This window comes from Monodelphis domestica, chromosome 6, assembly GCF_027887165.1.
Source record: "Monodelphis domestica isolate mMonDom1 chromosome 6, mMonDom1.pri, whole genome shotgun sequence".
Lineage (NCBI taxonomy): Eukaryota > Metazoa > Chordata > Mammalia > Didelphimorphia > Didelphidae > Monodelphis > Monodelphis domestica.
The window spans coordinates 1,712,921-1,733,968 of NC_077232.1; the positions used below are offsets into that span (position 1 = coordinate 1,712,921).

Consider the following 21,048-nt stretch of genomic DNA (forward strand, 5'->3'; position numbering starts at 1 on the left):
TTTCCTCGTTAATGGACCATTATTGTTCTCTCTCCAGTACAAAATAAATAATATAAGAGCAAAGTGTGATAATTAAAATGTTTTGGGAGCAAGGGAAATATATAACAATTATGACCGCTGAAATATGTTTTCTACTGTGTCTTGGTTTTATATAAATATAAGATGGTCGCCAGGGAATATATTCCCAATTTATGAATATGCCCAAGCCAACTGGGTTTTATAGAGAAATTTAATTTATAATACACTGATTAATCAATAGAAAAAGAGAGAAAGGAAGAAAGGAATAAGAATGAATAAATCAGTCAGTTGATTTTATCACTCACCCAAGATCTCTCTAGGTAAGGCTTCTCATGCCAACCTCAGGCTCCACCTTCAAGAGAGCCTCCTTTCAAGAAATGTTCTAGAGAATTCTCCTCCTGACTCCTCCTGACTCCTCCTGAGTTCTCCTTCCACAGCCTCCTTCAAGACCTCTCCAGGAGCTCTCCCTCCAGGACCTCTCTCCTCTCAGACTCCTCCAGAGCAAAAACCTCTCAGAGCAAAACCTCTCAGAGCAAAAAACTCTCCTCCTCTCTGTCCTCAGACCCCGCTATCTTTAAGGAAACCATCTAAGTTCCCTCCCCTCAGTTCTCACATCTACCAATCACTGTCCATGTCTCCCTTGTGCCAATGGTGGCTCTAGTTTAACCCAGGACCACCCAGAGGTCTCTCCCCTTTGCACATGTCTGTTGAAGGTCATATTCTCAAATAATTAAATCTTGATCTTGCTGCAGCCCTTCCTAAATCCTGTTACTCTAAGTAGGGTGGAGATTGTATTTTCCAAGACCTGGTTCTGTCATTCCAAGTATCTCTATTGTATCAATTCTAAAATCAATCATGACTCAAAGAACTTCCTGTTCTATGCTTAAGCATAGGTCAAAGCCCTTTCCATTGTTTAGCAAAAGGTTTCTGTCCTAAAGTAGTCTTAAGTAGGGAGGAGAAGGATCCTCCCATGCCAAGGGGTTTAACATTCCAATAGAGTTCTTACTATCAGTAGGAAATTTTTTCCAAGTATGAAATTTCCCAATGGTGAAATTTCCAATATTCATAGGTCTAAGAAATTTTAAGGTTTACAAAAGACTCATAGAATAAACATATATCCCACCTTAATCCCCCCAGATATAATAATATATTATTACCCTAAAAGATTACATTCATAGAATTAAAACCTAAACATCATTACCCATTACCCACCTCCTTTCCCTCTTCTCAGAGTTACATTCACTCCCATTATAAGCCAGGCAAGTCAAGAGCATCAAATCACCTTCAAGACACACTCCACTATAGACAGAAACCAGGCAATATTGCCAGGTGCTTTAAAGTAACACAGGAAAAATGGAACTTGAAAATTGAGGAAAACCCCAAATCTGGTCTGTCTGAAATTACCTTCTAACTATATACCTACCTACGAAATATTTTGTTATCCGTCTCCTAAGTAATTGTGATTGATTGTGAAAGCTGACCAAAAGTAACAGTGATTCTCCTTAGGTCAGGGAGAACTAACCTCTACATCACCATGTTTATGTCATCTTTTGCTATGCTAAATGCTATTTCTATCACATAATCCAAACTGTCAATATAGATCTTTGAAACTGAACATTCTATCTCATAAATCTAAGTTTTCACAACAATTTAACTGCACATTTCTATTTTACAGAATCCTTAGATATATATTTATACAGATGTATGTTACATATGTATATACATACATACATATATGTACAGATTTGTAAAACCTTTTTGCATTATAGCAACTATGGACAGTGAATTTACAAATCTTACTTACATTTACAGAATATACGTTATCATATATACATATATGTATGTATACTTTCTATATTACAATTATGTACTCTGTTACAAGCATATATGCACAAATTTATTGACATATATATGTAATGTGTACTGCATGTGACCACGTTTTTGTGAATCTTAAATCCTAATCTTTCTATAAATCCTATTATGTTTGCTGTTATTAGCTCAATAGAATATCTGAAATCACAGTTTCTATTTAGTTAAGACCTTATTGAAACTAATATATATAACTAATCTATTTTACTGTTATAGGAAACCATTTCTAAAATATCCATTTATCTACATGGATAGTTGTTAATAAAGATCTTATAATAGTGAGTAATGTATCCTTGATGTGTATGTTGCATGTAACCATACCTACAAAAATCTTTGGCTTCATCTCTTGTTGTCTGATGGTTCCCTTCTTTTTTCTCAGTTCTCAATAGCTATATAGTATTGCACGTAACTAACGTGGAAATGTGTTATGTTTAATGACGCAGTATCTCACAGTCTTGTGTCCATTCTTTGTCTGCTCCTCTTTGCAAAAATCTTGTACTGTCCCTGTTATCCTTTTGGTTTCCAGTTAACTGATTTCTTTCTGGATCTGCTTCTGTCGTCATCTGTTTTCCTATGCTGTAATCCTCTTCCTCTTTGCATCTCCTCTTCCATTGTGTTTGTCCTCTCCTTATGGAACTTACTGATGGTAGTCTCATTTGCCTTATGAATCTCTCAGCTCTCCTCTATGTAACTTTTTTCTATCTCCTCCTTCTCCTTTTCCTATATCTATTTCTATATCTCCTTCTCTAGCCTCTCTGTGAGCAAGTTTGATGTATGAGTGATGTAGCCATGATTCTTTCTCTAGGACCTTTACTGCTGAAGGTGAAGTTAGAATAACATTGAAAGGACCAACCCAATTCTCATGTGTGGCAGATGTTTTTGCATAGTTCTTACTATAAAGTGAATCTCCTGGTTTTACATTGTGCAAAGAATAATCCAGAGGACCAGACTGGATTAACAATTTCATGTCATTTTATTTTTTCTTGTAAAGCATCTATGTAGGAATAGATCTGTGTATCCCCACCTAACATTGAAATGTAAGCAGTTTAGAAAGTTTTGGCTTTCAAAGGTGGAAGTCCAAATAGCATTTAGTAAGGTGATATATGTAAATCAGCATGAGGCCTAATTCTTATATAAGAAAGTACTATTGGGAGAATTGCTGGCCATTTAAATGAGTCTCTGTACAAAGTTTTCTTACCATAGTTTTTACCCTCCCCCCCCCCATTTAGTCTGTCCAGAGCTTTGTGGATGGTAAGGCACATGAAATTTAGCTTTTATCCCTACATTTTCATACACTTGCTGTAATATCTCATTTGAAGATGGGATCCCCCATTTGTGTCTATGGATAATGGAACTCCAAATCTAGGAATAATCTCCCTTAGCAAAACTTTCACTAAAAACCCTTCTGTGTTTGTGGAAGAAGGAAATGCCTCAGTCCATCATGTTAGCTTATCCACCAGTACCAAGCTCAACTTGTATTTCCTTGCTTTAGGCATGCTAGTATAATCTACCTACAAATTTTCAAATGAGTAGTATACTAATATCTGCCTCCTAAACATTTTTCAATATTCCTTGGTTGAATTTTTGACAGAACAACTACTGCAGACTCTGTTTGCAACAGTTCTGATTCCTGGTGCATTCCAAGTTCATTTTTATGGAATCTACTAATGCTTGAGTGCCAAAGTGACCTTTTTTATGGATGGCATGACATTTATGATTACAAAATTCTTTTGGCAAGATTGGTTTTATGTGTGCCTCAAATATAATTTAGCTCTCCAACCTCAAACTTTTCTTTCCATGATTGAATTTCAGAGTTTAAAGAAGCTCTCTGACTATCTGTTGTTTCCATTATGCAAGGATTCATAATAAAGACTGGAGCTTTTCTGGCCGCATATTTTGAGGTTATATTGGCACTGTAATTTCCTTTAGATACTGGGCCCCTGTGCTCTGCAGTGAATTCCTGTTATTTGTTTTGGCTTCTGGGTAGCTTCTTATAACTCTAATATTATGTTAGCATGTGAGATTTACTTTTCCCCCAGATGTTAAAAACCCATGGTTTTTCCAAATTGCACCTGTTGCATGGCATATTGAGAATGAATTTTTTGAGTCTGTGTACACATTAGCTGTTTTGCCCTCTGCAAGAATGCAGGCCTCTTTCAATGCAACCAGTTCAGCTCCGTGAGCTCTAACGTTTCTGGGTAATGAAGCATACCAGAGTCTCAAATTCTGTGAATACTGCAGCTCCCATGTAGCAGATATCATTATGGATGTAGGAAGAACCATCTGTGAATAATGCTAGGTCAGGATTTTTAATCCTGCCCCAGTTGTTCCACGACTTTAAGTACTTCCTCACAGCGATGCAATGGTTCCCCACTAGTTGGTAAGTCCAGTAACAGTGTAGCTGGATTTAATACACTACTCCTTTTTAGTTCTGTTTTTACTATATAGGAAAATAAGTTCTAATAATAATAATAATTTTGCCCAGGTTCTATCTCCATTTCCTTTCTTGCTTTCTTATTATAATCCTCCATTTGATCCAGTTGTACTTTCATTGCCATGACAAGTGGCCTTAACTCATTGTCAGCTAAGCTCACGCATGCACTATTCTTTATCTTGTGTTTTAAAGCAATAACTAATTGGTAGTATTGATACCTGAAGCCTAGGAAGAACAATAGTATTGGGACATAAGAGAGAATTTTTTGTAAGGAGAAATGCAGGACAGGACTTATGGCATTAGATCCTAGAATGTGACAACACTGTTCTGGTATTTCGACTAGTAAAAAGCAATACAGCTTTGTATTGTAGTTGTACAACATGTCCCTTCTTGTCAGCATCCCTATTATGAAGCTCTTATTATGTGTTGGTATTATCAGGAAAATTTATTTAGGTGTACTGCCCATTTAAATTTCAAAGTGCACTTCAGAGAAAAAAAAATCTCAGGCTTGAATGGCTGGTAATTGTCAGCTTGACTGTTATAATCTATCAGTTTCCAAACATTCTATTGTTCCTCACTAAGAGTTCTAAAAAAAAAATGGCCACCTTGAACTGATGTTCAGTGACCTACTTCTGCACAGACTTCGCCTATGTACATGAGCCTGAAAACTGCCACTAGGCCCAAATGGTAGTTTTGGCCCAGAAAAGTCCCCAAAAGTTATATATCTTTTCTTTACTAGCTCTGCCAATTGAAATAAGGTATATAGTCTACACTGTTGATAGGACTGTGATTTCAAGGTTTGTTCTTTTCTTGATACCCCAAAGTGAGGAGAGGCCTTCAAGCCATTCCCCAGGCCCAGTGTGCTTATCTGACACTTAGACCAGGTTTAAAAAACAAAGACGGCGTCTTTTAACTATAAGCAGAATGGGAAAATTAGAGATAGGATACCCTAAATCTACAAATACTAGCTACAACTCCCCCCTTCCTATAGTTCCTGCAAAGAATCATCTTCTGTTCTTGTAACTGCTTAGATCCCTACACTGGCTATCTACGCTTTCCCCAGCTATGTTACTACCTGACTAAAGTCCTCCCATATATGGTCTGGCAAGATATATAGTTCTTTAATTCAAGTAGGTTGACCTTTTATTTCAGGGATCAAACCCAGGCTGGTTAAGCCCAAGATGGCTATAGGCCATCTGGTCTTCCTTCATTACGGGCCTAACACAGATCTTATAGCAGTTGGTTATAATCTCTCAAGAGGCTGGAACATAAGTAGATGACAGGGTAGGATGGATGTCATCACTCAGGATACTAGAGCTTGTGGCTTTGGCTTCAAGTGGATAGGAAACAAACACCCTCCTTGACCTTTTAGAGATCACAAGGCAAAGGAAGTTGGAAAAACAGGAAACCCAAAGCCCCTTGCACCTCTGTTGTGTCCCCTTTTCTAGTTTTCATGTATTCCAGAATCCAGTCTATACTGTTCAATGTCATGGAGTAAATACAGCACACTGATCTCTGCAAAATCCTTTCTCTTTTCTGATTGCACCTATTTCTCTGCTTTTCTCCTTACAGTGCCTTTACTTACTGTAATTTTTACCATAGAAGCACTTTGTAATTTGTAGTTTTTTTCTTTTGAGGTGATACTGTGGTTTGGAATGTCTGGGGTTTTGAAAACTAATTATGTCATTTTCCTAATTTATTGCTGGTATGAATCCTATGTGATCCTGATGAATGATTTCTTTGACAATTTGATTTTTTTTGGATAATATTTTGTTTGAAATTAATGAGACGACGATCAGGAGTGATACTGGCTTATAGTTTACTTTCTGTATTTTTACTTCCCCTGGTTTAAGTATCAGTTCTTTATTTGAATCCTAAAGAGACTTTTGTGGACACTTTCTAATTTTAGGAACTTTGGGTATCTAGTACTTGTTACAAATTTTAAACACTTCTCCTGTCTTCCAATAGTTGGAAAATTTCAAATTTTGAGAAGTATTCCCTTATTATTTTTAGGTTCCAGGTTTTATTAGCATAAAACTACAGGATATGTTCTGATTATCTTTTTCATTTCTCATGGGTATTTGTGTCATTTTGCTATTTTAATGCTTTGATTTTCTGTTCACTTTCATTACTGCAAGGAATTAAAATGAAGGGTCTGACTAAAATATATGAAAATTATGCATATGCTGGTTGCTAATTTCAAATACTATAGGTCAAGTCAAAATGATTTTCAATAGTTTTTATTTTCAAAATATGTGGAGAGAGTGGAAGTTGAGAAATACCAAAAGAGGGTAGAGCCGATATTTAACCTATCATACTATATATTGCTGCAGTGCTCATCTTGGCCTGGCACGATTTGATAACCCTTTACCCGAATTAATCTCTTTCCAGAAGTCAGGAAAGGAAAGCCAACTATTCACTCCAAGAGACAGTTTGATCTGAAGAGAACAGACAACTCATGAAACTGACCTCTAGTTCCAGTAATTCAGGGCTTAATAGTGATTTCTTGTCCCTTCCTCTCTTCACAGGGGCCAGTCACAGCTTTCAAATTGTATAGTACTGCCCAGGGGGATCCACTTCTCATCCTCTGGAGGTGTAAATTCTTATCAAAAGGATTCACAATTTCCTGACTGATTGAGTTGTTATCCACTTTAGCAAATGACTTTCAGAACACTCTTAAAGAAACTCTTGATTCACAATTCACAGTCTGGTGGGTTATTAAGTAGGGGTACTTAAGTTAGTGTTAAACAAGTGTTAACTCAAAATAGACTAATAGAATAAAGAATTACGTTTAACATTACATTACCTATGAGTTTATCAGTTGGTTTGTTTTTTTTCAGAGTCAGATTTTAGTTTCATTCATCATTTTTATGATTTTTGGTTTCCAATTTTGTGGGGTGGAATTCTGGGGTGGCTGATTCCCCCATGAATCAATCTAATAAATGACCCGGAGACTTTATGCTGGCACAATTCATGTGACTTTATTATTTCAATCTATGATTAATAAAACTAAACCAAAACAAAAGCGGGAATTATAATTGCAGGTTGCAAAAGGGGAAATAAATGGAATTTTGCAAGAAGAGTTGAGTGACAGCAAAGATAGTTGGAAACAGGATGCTTGGAAAGAAGAGGAGATTTAGCAAAGATCTGTGGAGAATTCTTGGCTTCTCAGAGCATTTCGTTGCTGGGGGATTTTTCCAAGAGCCAAATAGAAGTTTCAACTGCTACTAAGTCATTCCAGCAAAATCATACTTCCAGAAAACATCTCACCTGAGTTACAAGACTCTTCTGATCTAGGAGGGTCGTGGACTTGTTGCTTGGGGACCTGGCTCTCCTGTTGTGTTTTGATTATTCTTTAGCTCGATAGTATAAAAATTAGGAGTGAGGGAATTAGCTGGGTTTGGTAAGGAGAAGCTCAGATTTTGGCTTGAAATCTGTCTTGAGTGAAAGACCCTGTAAAACATAAATCAGGGACTCTATCTCCCTCTTTTCAACCCCCCTATATATTATTTATAAACCATTGCCTATTGAACCCTTCTTAATCACAGTCAGATCTTTCTTTGGTTTATTATCTCGAGCTGAGGGAAAGTAATTTGCTGCAGCTATAGACTCAGGTGAGGTTTGTCTCCCTGATCTCTCTGTGCCAGGGAATTTGAGGTTATATATTATTTTATCTGATAGAGGAGATTTTCCTTCAACTTCCCATCACCTTCATGTAACTCAGAATCCCCTATTTCCTGTGTGGCACCCCTAAAAGCATCATCCAAGAGGAGTGAAGGAGAGTAAGAGGAAACCCATCAAGGCTCCTATCTCATAACACTGCTGCCTTTCACAACAAGCTCCCTTTAACACATCTCTTACCATCATTATAATAACACCAAAAATATAGTTAATATAAAATCCTTATAAGAAGCAGTAGGTTAGAGATAGAGATGGCTCCTCCAAATTTGAAGGATATTTTCAGATCTGGCCAATCTCATCTTTATATTATCCGTCAGTAACACTCTTAGCCCATTATTTTGACTCTAGTTCTTTGAAGTTCTGGAGTTCTTGGGGTATGTTTAAATCTTTTCTTTCTCATAAAGAAAGTGGCAACATTTTTTCTTCTGAGTAAGCACAAACAAAACACAAATTCATTAACTAATGCTTTTTTTTTTTAATTCAATGAAGGAACTCTTCCCTTCTCCATCATAGTGAAGTAGGTGGGAAGAACAAGGGGTATAAACAAGTGTAACTGCGAAAATGAGGGTTTCAAGACTGAATTGTCAAACTGTAACGATAATTTTTAGTGTCTTGATTTAAAATAAAAAATAAGTGGTCGCCATGGGAAAAATTCCCAAATATGAAAATACCCAAGTCAGCTGGGTTTTATGGAGATTTTAATTAATACAAATGAAGGAATTAAGGAAAGGGAGAGGGAGAGAATAAGAGAAAATAGTATGAAGGGCTTAGGCTTGAGCCTTAAGAGAGACTAGTCAGTCTTTAATCAAAACTCACCACAAGATTGTCCCAAGCAAAACTCCAGTCCTTCACTGAAATCTTCAACTCCTGAGCTCAGTTCAGAGAGCCAGCTCCTCCAACTAACTCCATACTCCAAGTTCAGAGAGCCAGCTCCTCCAAACTAACTCCAAACTCTCCCCTCCACGGCAAACTCCAACTAACTCAAATTCAATAAGTCCCTTCCTTTTAAAAGAAATTTTCTCTTATGTCACCTCCCCTAAATTTTCACATCTACCAATCACAGTAGATGTTTTTTTCCAGGACTGCCCATTCTTAGTTCTCACCACTCTTTAATTCTCACCTACTCTGGGTAGACTAAAACTTCATACCTCTTTTGTTAATCTTGCATTTCATAAGTTGCTTGACCTTTTAGTGATTTATTTAACCTTTATAGATACTTAGCACCCTTTTGTATTAGATCTAAAAATAGACCTAGCTTATGGTTCTAGCTTTACTATAAGTATGAGTTAGGGACTTTTCATTGTTCCATCAGGAGTTTACAACTCTATCTTCCCCTAAGGCACTGTCTGAGCAGGGTGGAGTAATTTTAAAGTTCTCAATACATTCCTGATCAAGTATCTCCATTGTTACAAATAGGGGAATAGCTTAATCAAATCTTCTGAAGTAGAGTCTGAGCAGTTTTTTTTTTTTTTAATAACCCTTACCTTCTGTCTTGGAGCCAATACTGTGTGGTAAGGGCTAGGCAATGGGGGTCAAGTGACTTGCCCAGGGTCACACAGCTAGGAAGTGGCTGAGACCAGATTTGAACCTAGGACCTCCCATCTCTAGGACTGGCTCTCAATCCACTGAGCTACCCAGCTGCCCCCTAGTCTGAGCAGTTTTAAGATTCACACAAGATCATAATAAATTAACCGGTTATTTAAGCTGAGGGGAAAAGAGGGAAGGGAATGGGAAGAACCTATCTTAAATCCAAATCAGAAAACTAACTACCACTAACTCCTTTATAATTAACTATTCTAATTAACTCCTTAATAACTATATTAAGACTAAGGGATGACTTGTAGGGACAGGAGCAAGGGCCAAAGTAAATCTCACAAACTGGAGTCCTCTTGGGGTCTGGCTGGAATCCCAGTAGAAAATCACAGCAGCTGGCAGGATCAGGAAAGGGAGAAAATTGTTCCTTTCACACAGTCCCGCTGTGTGGAGTGTTAACCCTCTCTCTATCACTTTCAGAAGATGAATGCTTGTCTGAAGGAAAGTCTCAGTATCCTGGCAGCTTAGAAGTCTCCTTCTCCAGAGAACAACTCCACCACTCCCTGTATCCTGGAGAGTAGAAACCAACTGCCCTGTATTTTCAGAGTTCCAGAATCTTTCAGCTTTGAAGGATTTCCTGCTTTGTAGGGTGTCCTGCTTTTAGAAAGGAGCTGATCCTTACAACAAAAGCCAGTCTTATTTTTGTGTAATGAAGTATAAATAAGAAATAGATGCTGAATACAAATGGAAGCAATCGTGAAACAAAAGATTTTCACTGTGACCCATCCTACCAAGAACCTCAAGGTCTGAATGTAACAACAGACAATTCTCCTTCACTTGACTGAAAACCATCTCAGATCACTCCTTTCTTTAGAAACCTCCTGCTTTCATCCAGATGAGACTCCATTTCAGTCATGAGGAAAACAAAAGATGTCTTTTCCTCAACTTTGTTCTTTTTTGAGGTATCACCTGAAACTCTCTTCCCTCCAGAGTGCAACACACTTGCAAGATTCTCATAAACTGTTCACAGATTTCATGTGAGGACATATCATTTATAAGTTCTGGGAAGCAAGATCTTTGTTCTCTCTTTTCTCCTCCATCTATCCACACAACTGCCAGAGAGCACAGACTCTCTCCATGATTTCATAGGGAGATCCTTCGGTAGTTAGATACTCCTCAGCTTTATTCCAGTGAGAGTGGTTTTCTCAAAATTTTATCAGGCTCTTAAAGACTATGGTTTTGAGGGTTGACCCTGACACTAATAAAGAGTTGGAGGCCAGCCCTTCTGTGTGCTTCTGTTTCCTCATGTAACTGATGAGAGTTGGATTATTAATCCTGACATGGCTTTAAATCCTCTGTCCTCTGACTTTTGATGGTTAGGTGGTGGTAACATTCAAGGATGTGGCTGTGGACTTCACCCAGGAGGAGTGGCGTCTCTTGACCCCTCCCCAGAAGGTGCTCTACAGGGAGGTGATGCTGGAGAATGCCCAGAACCTGCTCTCTGTGGGTAAGAAACCCTCTCTGCTGCCTGAGTCTGCCATCGAAGGGAATATCTCCATTAGTAGTTGGTAGGATTTGGAATGTTTACCAGTCATGAAGAAGGGAAAATGCTATAGTCCGAATCCAAGAGATATGCCCCTCTGCTGCCTAATTTTCCTACAAAGGACTTTACATTGTGTAATGGGACCTTGAGGGTTCCTTTTGGTGCTCCTGAAGTCTGAGATCTAATCCATGTGGAAGAATCAGGAAGTAATCTCACAGATGGTTCCCTCTCTCCTCTACCTAACCTGGAATTGTGCCTCCCAAACCCATCTCAGAAGACTGCTCAGGCATGTTTTCCTTCCAACAACTCCCTCTCTAGGGGGGCATTTATTATTTGGAATAGTTTTTCTTTAAAGAACATAAACTTGTAGTTCACAGCTCCTAGGTGTCCAGAATAGAGCAGGCTTATCCTTTTTCTTTCTTCTTCTTGCCCTAAACCTCCAGTACACACAGCTGATGATAGAGAGAAGGGAATAAGCATTTATAAAGACCTGCCAGATACTCTGCCAAGGTTTTTCTTTAAATTATGTCACTTCTTTCTCACTTTAATCTTCCCACATGATTATACCCATTTTACAGTTGAGGAAATAGAGATTAGATTCAGAGGCTTGTTCTGAGACACACACATAATAATCATTTGTGGCCAGATTGAAGCTGAGGCCTTCTGCACTCTAACCTCAGGTCTCTGTCCACTACCCTTCTAGCTGCCTCTAATTCTGTGAAAATGGAAAACTGTGGAATGAGTCCATCCTTCTACAAAGAAAATGCACCAGAACCAAATTTTCTAATTCCAAATTGGTTTCATGATCCTGTTTCCCTTCTTCTAACCAAAAATAAATGCTTTGGAAACTTCTTCAGGAGTCCTTGTAAGCATCTTGCTGTCACTGCTTGCATTCCTCTGTCACTGTCAGGACTGATTGAGTGGCTGAGAAACAGAATTGGGAACATGAGGATTGGTTGAGTTCCACAGTGGAAGAGGCACAGAGTAACCAAAGTGGACATTCCAAAGGATTATAGGAGGTTTAGAGAGTGAGGAGCAGGTAGTGCGATAGGACAAGAGCTGATCCCTCAAGGTCTCATGTCTGGGACTTCAGATTGATCCAGAAAAATAACCCTCTTCCCCAGCCTGGGGTTAGTTGTTCCTGCCAAAAGGGAACATGACAGGATTGGCCATGAGGAGTGGGGCAGAGGATTTGGCTGCTGCTCATAACAGGTCCCAGGGCAGAGGAACAGGCACATTTTATCCTGGGTTTCTAACATTGCAAACACATAGGGGTGAGTGCAGACTCATGTGGGGACCCCATGAACCCCTCTCTAAATGGAGTCACTGGATTCACTTGGCTTTCCCTAAAGAGAACTGAATGACAAGTTTCTTTCCATCCTTTTCCCTAACTGAATTCCCCATGCCCAGGGCTTGCACTTCCCAGAGCAGATGTGATCTCTTATTTGGAGCAAAAGGAAGCCCCATGGATGCTGGAGGAAGAAGGCCTGAAGAGCTCCTGTACAGGTTAGTGAGATAAAATGTGGTGTGTGAGAGCCGTGGTTACCAGATGTTTCTCTGTGCTGTAGTGAAGCATGAGAGGGAAGGCTCTGAAGGGAAGGAACACTGGAGGGGTGTAATGGGGGGAAGTGGCCTGGGGCTTCAGGAGAGCCAGACCGAGGATGCTGGGGAAAGTATGGCAGAGAAAACAAGGGAAAGGCATTGGCACAACTCACTGCAAATGGCCTTCTTAGCAGTTTAGCCCAGAATCTGAGGACAGACATTGGATGGTATCTCGTGGGGATGTAGAGATCTAGTGAGAGTGTTTGGAGAACTTAAAGCTTCCTCAGAGGGGAGAGAAGCTTTAAGGTAGAAAGATAGAGACAAGATAGAAGTTTTAGATACCACGAGGGGGATGACAGAGTCAAATTAGAGATATGAGGTGGCAGGAATGAGTCTTTATTAATTTTCCATGAGCCACAGCTAAGCTCTGATCAAAGGACCCTTCCGAAGGCTTTTACCAGTCCAGAGATCCACATTTAATACCACACAGGTCGGAGAGATGAAAGAGAGATAGAGAAGGTTTAAAGATGGAGCTTGGCCCCTGCCAGGACAGCCATCAGCTAGCCTGAAAGAGAGAGAGGGAGAGAGGCGGAGCTTGCTGGGCTATATATAATCTTTGATATGCAAATATACACAGTACATAGAGATGATTCTCATTGGTTAATGACAAGGTATAGGTGTGGTTTCTCTTAACCAGGTGAGCACAAAGAAACCTGTGTTCCCACCAAACCTGGGGGAAGCTGGGGTCAAGGGTCAGAGGCTTTCCCAGCCACGTGCAATACTGAGCATGCTCTCTTCTAAGGCAATCTGTACGTACCAACTGTTTCCCTTGCCCATAGCTAGGGGTGGACTGCTACAGAAGTAAAGAGAAATGGTTTCTTGGTTACAATAAGAAAAGAGCCATGAGTTCATTAGTGTAGGCAAGACTGAAAATTAAGGAAAAATATGAAGACCAGAGGAAGGAATAAATGCAATTGAGATGAGGGATGGGATAGGATTCTTTGCACATGGAAAGAGATTTTCTTTAGCTAGGAGAGGAATGACCTTTTTCTCTGATGCTTAGGCCAAACAGGAAAAGTAGACAGCTGAGTTGGTTGAGATGTGGAGGATAAGAGAGCTCTGTAGAGAGGTTCAGCTTTTGTTCAGTGAAATATGAGGCCACATTCTCAGCTCAGAAGGTATGGACAGGGGTGGAAGGATGCCATGAGAGAGAACTGGAGACCAGGGAAATCTTTGGAAGGCTGCTGTGGTGGGTGGCAAAGGGAATCCATGAGAGAGACATTACAGAATTGCCTTGCCATGGTGAGGACCCAGCTGAGATCAGGGAGCCTCAGTGTAGAGTGGAGCCATGTAGCTGGTTTCCTGGTTTTCCTTCTCTCCATTGACCAGCACATGAGGAGGCATGAGGACTGCTGTCTTCCTTGGAAGCAATCCAAGGCTAAGCTTTGTCTAAATCATCAGCCCCAGGCCCTCTCCTGGTCTCTGGGCATCTATCTTTGTCATGTTTTTGGAGAAGCAGGTGACCACACCGCCTTAGTTTAGGCAGATGAGAGCCTAGAAAGAAGCCTCTGGGATCTTCAGGATTGGGTCTGCTCAGGATCCAACAGAGTTACTGTTGACTGGTGAGAAAATAAGGGTCAGAAAGAGAGAGAAACATAGCTGAGGCCAGAGCATGCATTTTCTTCCAGGAGAGAGACCAGAATGCAAGGACCCTGGTAGAGCCTGAGTCTTACATAAGTCCTGGGCGCAGCCAGTAAACATGGATTAAATATAAAATAGGTTGTAGGAACTGTGCTAATAAATCCTGAGCATATAAAAGGGAGAACCAAGACAGTTTGGGCTGCCCTGGAACTCCCAGTCTGGGATCCCACCATGGAGGTGGTTTAAAAAGATGATCCAGGGAGAAAAGTGTGTTGGGGAATGGAAATGCATTCATTGAACAGGGAAATGAGGAAATAGAGGAATGAAGACAATGACAGTTTATGAAGAAAAGTAATCAAAGGAGGAAATAATCAGAATTATAATGATAAAATAAAAGCCACCATTTGCATATGGCACCTACTATGTGTCACACACTTTGTAAATATTTTCTTGTTTGATCCTCATATGTACCTTAGGAGTTACTTGATCTTATTATGCTCATTTTAGAGTTGAGGAGAAGGTAGGCAGAGCTCCTGTGAAGTTCTAGCAAGTTTATGAGGTAGTCCTAGCAAATTTCTGAGGTAGAACAAGAATGCACCACCACCAAAATTATGATTTTTAAGAATATCATGAAAATGTTGGTATCTATATGAGGTGGAAAATAGGAAGGGACTTGTACAAGTTTTCTTGCTGAGGGATAAAATTTCTTTTTTTGGTTTTACCACTCTAACATGTAAACAACATACAAAATTGCCAATTATCCCATGAATGATTGTTTTTTTTCCTAAATGAGAACTGTACTTGGAGATCAATGGCTTATATTATTTTCTTTTGTTTTTTTTAAAGTAATTAAAAAATTTTATTTCATCAATTTAGAACATTATTCCTTGGTTATAAGAATCATATTCTTTCCCTCCCTCCCCTCCCCCCATCCTTCCCATAGCCGATGTGCAATTCCACTGGGTTTTACATGTGTCCTTAATCAGAACCTATTTCCATGTTGTTCATGTTTGCACTAGGATGATCATTTAGAGTTTATATCTCCAATCATATTCCCAAAGACTCATGTAAAAGGAGTTGTTTTTCTTCTGTATTTCTGCTGTGAACCTTAAAATTTCTCAGACTCTACTTCAGAAGATTTGATTAAGCTATTCCCCATTTTAAACAATGCAGGTACTTGGTCAGGAATGTATTGAGAACTTTAAAGTTACTCCACCCATACTTTTGGGGGAAGATAAAGTTGTAAAACTCCTTACTGAACAATGAAAAGTCCCCAACCCATACTTATAATGAAGCTAGAACCTTTAACTAGGTCTATTTTTAGATCTAATACAAAAGGGTGCTAAGTACCTATAAAGGTTAAATTAATCACTAAAAGGTCAAGCAACTTACAAAAGGCAAGCTTAACAAAAGAGGCGTGAAGTTTTAGTCTACTCAGAGAAGGTGATAAAAAAAGATGTGAACTAAGAATGGTCAGTCCTGGGGAAAACATCTACTGTGATTGGTAGATATGAAAATTTAGGGGAGGTGACATAAGAGAAATTTCTCTTTAAAAGGAGCTGGCTCTCTCAACTTAGGGGGGAGTTCAGACTAAGTTGGGAGGAGCTGTCTCTCTGAACTTAGAGTGAGAGTTTTGGAGTAGTTGGAATTTGTAGTTGGAGATGGAGTTCGGAGGTTTGGAGTTTTGCTTGGGACAAATCTTGTGGTGAGTGGATGAAAGAATGACTAGACTCTCTTAAAGCTCAGGCCTAGGCCATGACCTAGGCCCTTTCCTACTATTTCCGCTTACTCTGTGTCTCTCTCCCTTCCCTTAATTCCTCCATTTGTATTAATTAAAATTTCCATAAAACCCAGCTGACTTGGGTATTTTCATATTGGAATTTTCCCATGGTGACCACTTATTTTTAACATAAAATCAAGACACTAAAAATTATCTTTACAGTTTGGCCGAAACCTTTACAGTTTTGGCAGTTCACAGTCTTGAAACCCACATTTTTTGCGGTCACACTGCTCCCACAGTTTTCCCTCTGAATGTGGAGAGTGTTCTTTGTCTTGGATCCCTCCAAGTTGTTCAGGATCATTGCATTGCTGCTAGTTGAGAAGTCTATTACATTTGATTGTACCACAGTGTATCTGTCTCTGTGTACAATGTTCTCCTGGTTCTGCTCCTTTCTCTCTGCATCAATACCTGGAGGTATTTCCAGTTCACATGGAGTCCCTCCAGTTCATTATTCCTTTGAGCACAATAGTATTCCATCACCAACATATACCACAATTTGTTCAGCCATTCCCCAATTGAAGGGCGTCCCCTCATGTTCTAATTTTTTGCCACCACAAAGAGCGCAGCTATGAATATTCTTGTACAAGTCTTTTTCCTTATTATCTCTTTGGGGTACAAACCCAGCAGTGGTATGACTGGATCAAAGGGCAGACTGTCTTTTAGCACCCTTTGGGCATAGTTCCAAATTGCCCTCCAGAATGGTTGGATCCATTCACAACTCCACCAGCAGTGCATTAATGTCCCAATTTTGCCACACCCCCTCCATCATTCATTACTTTCCTTTGCTGTCATGTTAGCCAATCTGCTAGGTGTGAGGTGATACCTCAGAGTTGTTTTGATTTGCATTTCTCTGATTATAAGAAATTTAGAACACTTTTTCGTGTGCTTCTTAATGGTTTTGATTTCTTTGACTGAAAATTGCCTATTCATGTCCCTTGCCCATTTATCATTTGGGGAATGGCTTGATTTTTTTGTACAATTGGTTTAGTTCTTTATAAATTTGAGTAATTAGACCTTTGTCAGAGGTTTCTGTTATGAAGATTGTTTCCCAATTGGTTGCTTCCCTTCTAATTTTGGTTGCATTGGCTTTGATTGTACAAAACCTTTTTAATTTAATGTAATCAAAATTAGGTATTTTAGATTTTGTGATTTTTTTTCTAACTCTTGCTTGGTCTTAAAATCTTTCCTTTCCCAGAGATCTGACATGTATACTATTCTGTGATCACCTAATTTACTTATAGTTTCCTTCTTCATATTCACGTCATTCACCCATTCTGAGTTTAACTTGGTGTAGGGTGTGAGGTACTTATCCAACCCCAATCTCTCCCATACTACCTTCCAATTTTCCCAGCAGTTTTTATCAAATTTGGGTTCATCATAGACTGTCTTGCTGGGGTCACTTATCCCAAGTCTATTCTACTGATCCTCCTTTCTGCCTCTTAGCCAGTACCATATTATTTTGATGACCACTGCTTAATAGTACAGTTTAAGATCTGGTCCTGCTAGGCCACCTTCCACAAAAGGTGGAACAATGTGAACATTGTTTTTCATTATTTCCCAGGACATCCTTGAACTTTTGTTCTTCAAAATGAGCTTTATGTTTTTTTCTAATTCAGAAAAAAATTTTTGGTAGTTTGATGATTATGGCACTAAATAAGTAAATAAGTTTGGATAGGATTGTCATTTTTATTATGTTAGCTTGTCCTAACCACGAGCAGTTAATGTTTTTCCAATTGTTTAGATCTAGTTTTAATTATTTGGAAAGTGTTTTGTAGTTGTGTTCATATAGATCCTGTGTTTTTCTTGGTAAATAGATTCCTAAGTATTTTATATCGTCTAGGGGGATTTCAAATGGAATTTCTCTTTCTAATTCTTGCTGCTGCGATGTGTTGGAGATATATATATATATAGAAATGCTGATGACTCGTGTTGGTTTATTTTGTATCCTGCAAGTTTGCTAAAGTTGTTGATTATTTCCACTAGCTTTTTAGTTCATTCTCTAGGATTCTTTAAGTAGACCATCATATCATCTGCATGAAGTGATAGCTTGGGCTTGTCATTGCTATTTTAATACCTTCAATTTCTTTTTCTTCTCTAATTGCTACAGCTAGTATTTCTAATACATTGCTAAATAATAGAGGTGATAATGGGCATCCTTGTTTCACTCCCTTCTAAGGCCCTTCTATTCCTATGCTTTCTAGTGTTTTCAATAGGAAGGAGTGTTGTATGTTGGGGTTTTAAAAAAATGTTTATATACAAAACCACCTTTGTAAAGGTAGGTTTTTGTCTACCACTGGTAAATTGGCTACACTCTCACTGAAATCACTTGATGACTAACCCGAGTTACCAAATAATTCCTTTAAGATACTTCCAGATAGGAAAATGAAAACATAAATAGAGGTAAGTTCAAATCAGAAAACAACTGTAGCATTGCACTGAGTGGTCAGAGAAAGTCTCCTGTTGTAAAAATGCGGTCAGTGATAGTTTCGTAACAGCCTCCTCTCTGCCTGTCTAGTGACCTGGGTTTGCAATGACTCTGCTGTCTCTGATGCAAGAATGCAAACCCAAGTAACATCTCAATCTTATGATTACATTTTTAGTTGGTGACCCAACCAGGAGTCTGACTAATCCTTTTAAAATCTTCTGATCATTTCCCTTACTTTTTACTGAAACTATCCCTCTTACATTGAATTCCTTCAGTTAATTGTTACAACCCTTGATCCTTTATGTTAAATAGCACCATCTACTGACAGAAAGTAGAACTGCAAACAAAATTAACAAAGATTAAATGTGATATTTAGTAGTCTAGTTCAGATTAGGACGCTGTTTCTTGTCTATTTAAAATGCCTCATTATCCAACAGAATATTTCACAGTGGCTTTATATAGCACTGTTCTGAGCCATACTTATATTGATAAGAGGTTTGCCATTCTGCATATTCCTCCTCAGGAAGAAACAGAATAGGGGGCAGCTGGGTAGATCAGTGGATTGAGAGCCAGGCCTAGAGATGGGAGGTCCTGGGTTCAAATCTGGCCTCAGACACTTCCCAGCTGTGTGACCCTGGGCAAGTCACTTGACCCCCATTGCCTAGCCCTTACCACTCTTCTGCCTTGGCCTTGGAGCCAATACACAGTATTGACTCCAAGACGGAAGGTAAGGGTTTTAATAAACAAACAAACAAAATAAACAGAATAATAGTTTGTTTGACCTACAAGCTGAAGTAAAAGCTCACATTGAAGCAAAACTAGAAAATAAATCAAATGACATTGAAAAGAAACTGTAGGAGATTCTGGGGGATCTCAAGGCTGATCTAAAAAGCATTGAGAGAACTGTAAAATCCCCAGAGTAAGAAGAGAGATTTATTATCTCTCAACACTCCCTCATCATTACAGCCGACTCAAGTTTCTGTCCAGTACTGCTCTATGCATTTCTGCTCATACTCCAACCATTTCAACTTCTCGTCCTTTTCTAACTATCTCTAAATCTACACAAATTCCTCCTTGTCCTGTTCTAACAATCTCTAAATCTACTCAAACTTCTCCTCATCCTGTTCTAACTATAATATACTGAATATAAATTAATTGGTCGCCAGGGATTTAATTTCTAAATCCCAATAAAAATAGTCAAGTCAGTTTGGAAATTTTATGGTGGTTTAATATAGAGGGAAGGAATTAAGAAGAGAGAGGAAAAGGGTATGAGATTTTTCTGGCCTAGTCTGAGCCAAGGGGAGTTCAGAAACCTTCCAGCCACAAGGCCTCCTCTGAGATGAGGGGCCTCCTAGGAGGATGGTGTTTTTTTTTTAAACATTATTTTATTTGGTCATTTCCAAACATTATTCATTGGAAACAAAAGTCATTTTATTTTCCTCCCCCTCTCCCACCACCTCTCCCATAGCCGGCGCATGATTCCACTGGGTATCACATGTGTTCTTGACTCGAACCCATTTCCGTGTTGTTGGTATTTGCTCTAGAGTGTTCATTTAGAGTCTCTCCTCAGTCATATCCCCTCCACCCCTGTAGTCAAGGAGGATGGTGTTTTTAGGAAAGGTAAAGGGAAAAAAAGGAATCAGCCTAAACTCTGAGAGAGCTCAGGGAAGTTTGGCTCACTGCCAAGGTGCCAAAATGCTGCCATGAGCCAAACCCGGACAAGAGTTGTAAGGCACGCCAAGAGGCCCAGCACATTGCCACCAGCTATGTCTCCTCTGCAAAAGAGAACCAGAGCCACCTCTCTGTGAAAAGAGCCCGGAGAGAGGAAGTGACACGAAATATATAGACCCTTTTTTATATTACTTCCTGCTTCTCACATGTACCAATGTTAGCTTAAGCTTGACTTAAGACAGCACAGGGTATCTGTCAGTTGTTTCTTGTGACAAGGAAATCACTTTAAAAGACTGATATATATTAATTTAAGGTTGCCAAGGAATCAGCTATGTAATTCCTAAATGAAAACTTAAGTCAGCAGTCAATCTTTTATGGAGTTTAATTACAATAGGAGGAAGTAATTAAAGAGAGAGAGAGAGAGAAAAGGGAGAGAAGGGAATAGGGCTTAAATACCCCTTCTGTTTAGGCTGGGCCAAAAGACCCAAGCCCTTAGGTAGCTGGGGCAAAGAAAAGAGATCAGTCCCTATTACTCACGTGACCAAAATGGAGAAACAGTCTCCGGGGCCCCCACTTTCAGCTTCCTTCAGAGCAAGCTTCTTAGAGAACACACCAACCACACCAACCAACTTCTCAACCACCACCCCCGAGCCTTCTCACCCCCCTATCCTTAAGGAAACCCTCCAAGTTGCCTCCCCTCAGTTCTCACATCTACCAATCACTGTCCATCAATTTCCCTGTGCCAATGGAGGCTCTAGCTTAACCCAGGACCGCCCAGAGGCTTTGCACATGTCTGTTGAAGGTCATATTTTCAAATAATTAAATCTTTGATCCTTTGCTACAGCCCTTTCTAAATCCTGTTAACCTGAGTAGGGTAGAGATTGGAATAATTAAATTTTGATCTAGGCTGC

General features: G+C 39.2%; 1 protein-coding gene across 5 annotated transcripts in view; it reads left to right on the forward strand.

The window, feature by feature from the left end:
- LOC130453518 (zinc finger protein 239-like) overlaps positions 1-21,048 on the forward strand; it is a 53,247-nt gene that overhangs the window by 26,382 nt on the left and 5,817 nt on the right. For 4 of the 5 annotated variants that reach the window (XM_056801135.1, XM_056801137.1, XM_056801136.1 and 1 more), the window contains 2 exons: positions 10,916-11,042; positions 12,489-12,584. In XM_056801135.1, the coding sequence (XP_056657113.1) occupies positions 10,916-11,042; positions 12,489-12,584 (223 nt within the window). Of the gene's footprint in view, positions 1-10,913; positions 11,043-12,488; positions 12,585-21,048 lie in introns of those variants that run through there. The other variant, XM_056801134.1, reaches the window with a different exon arrangement.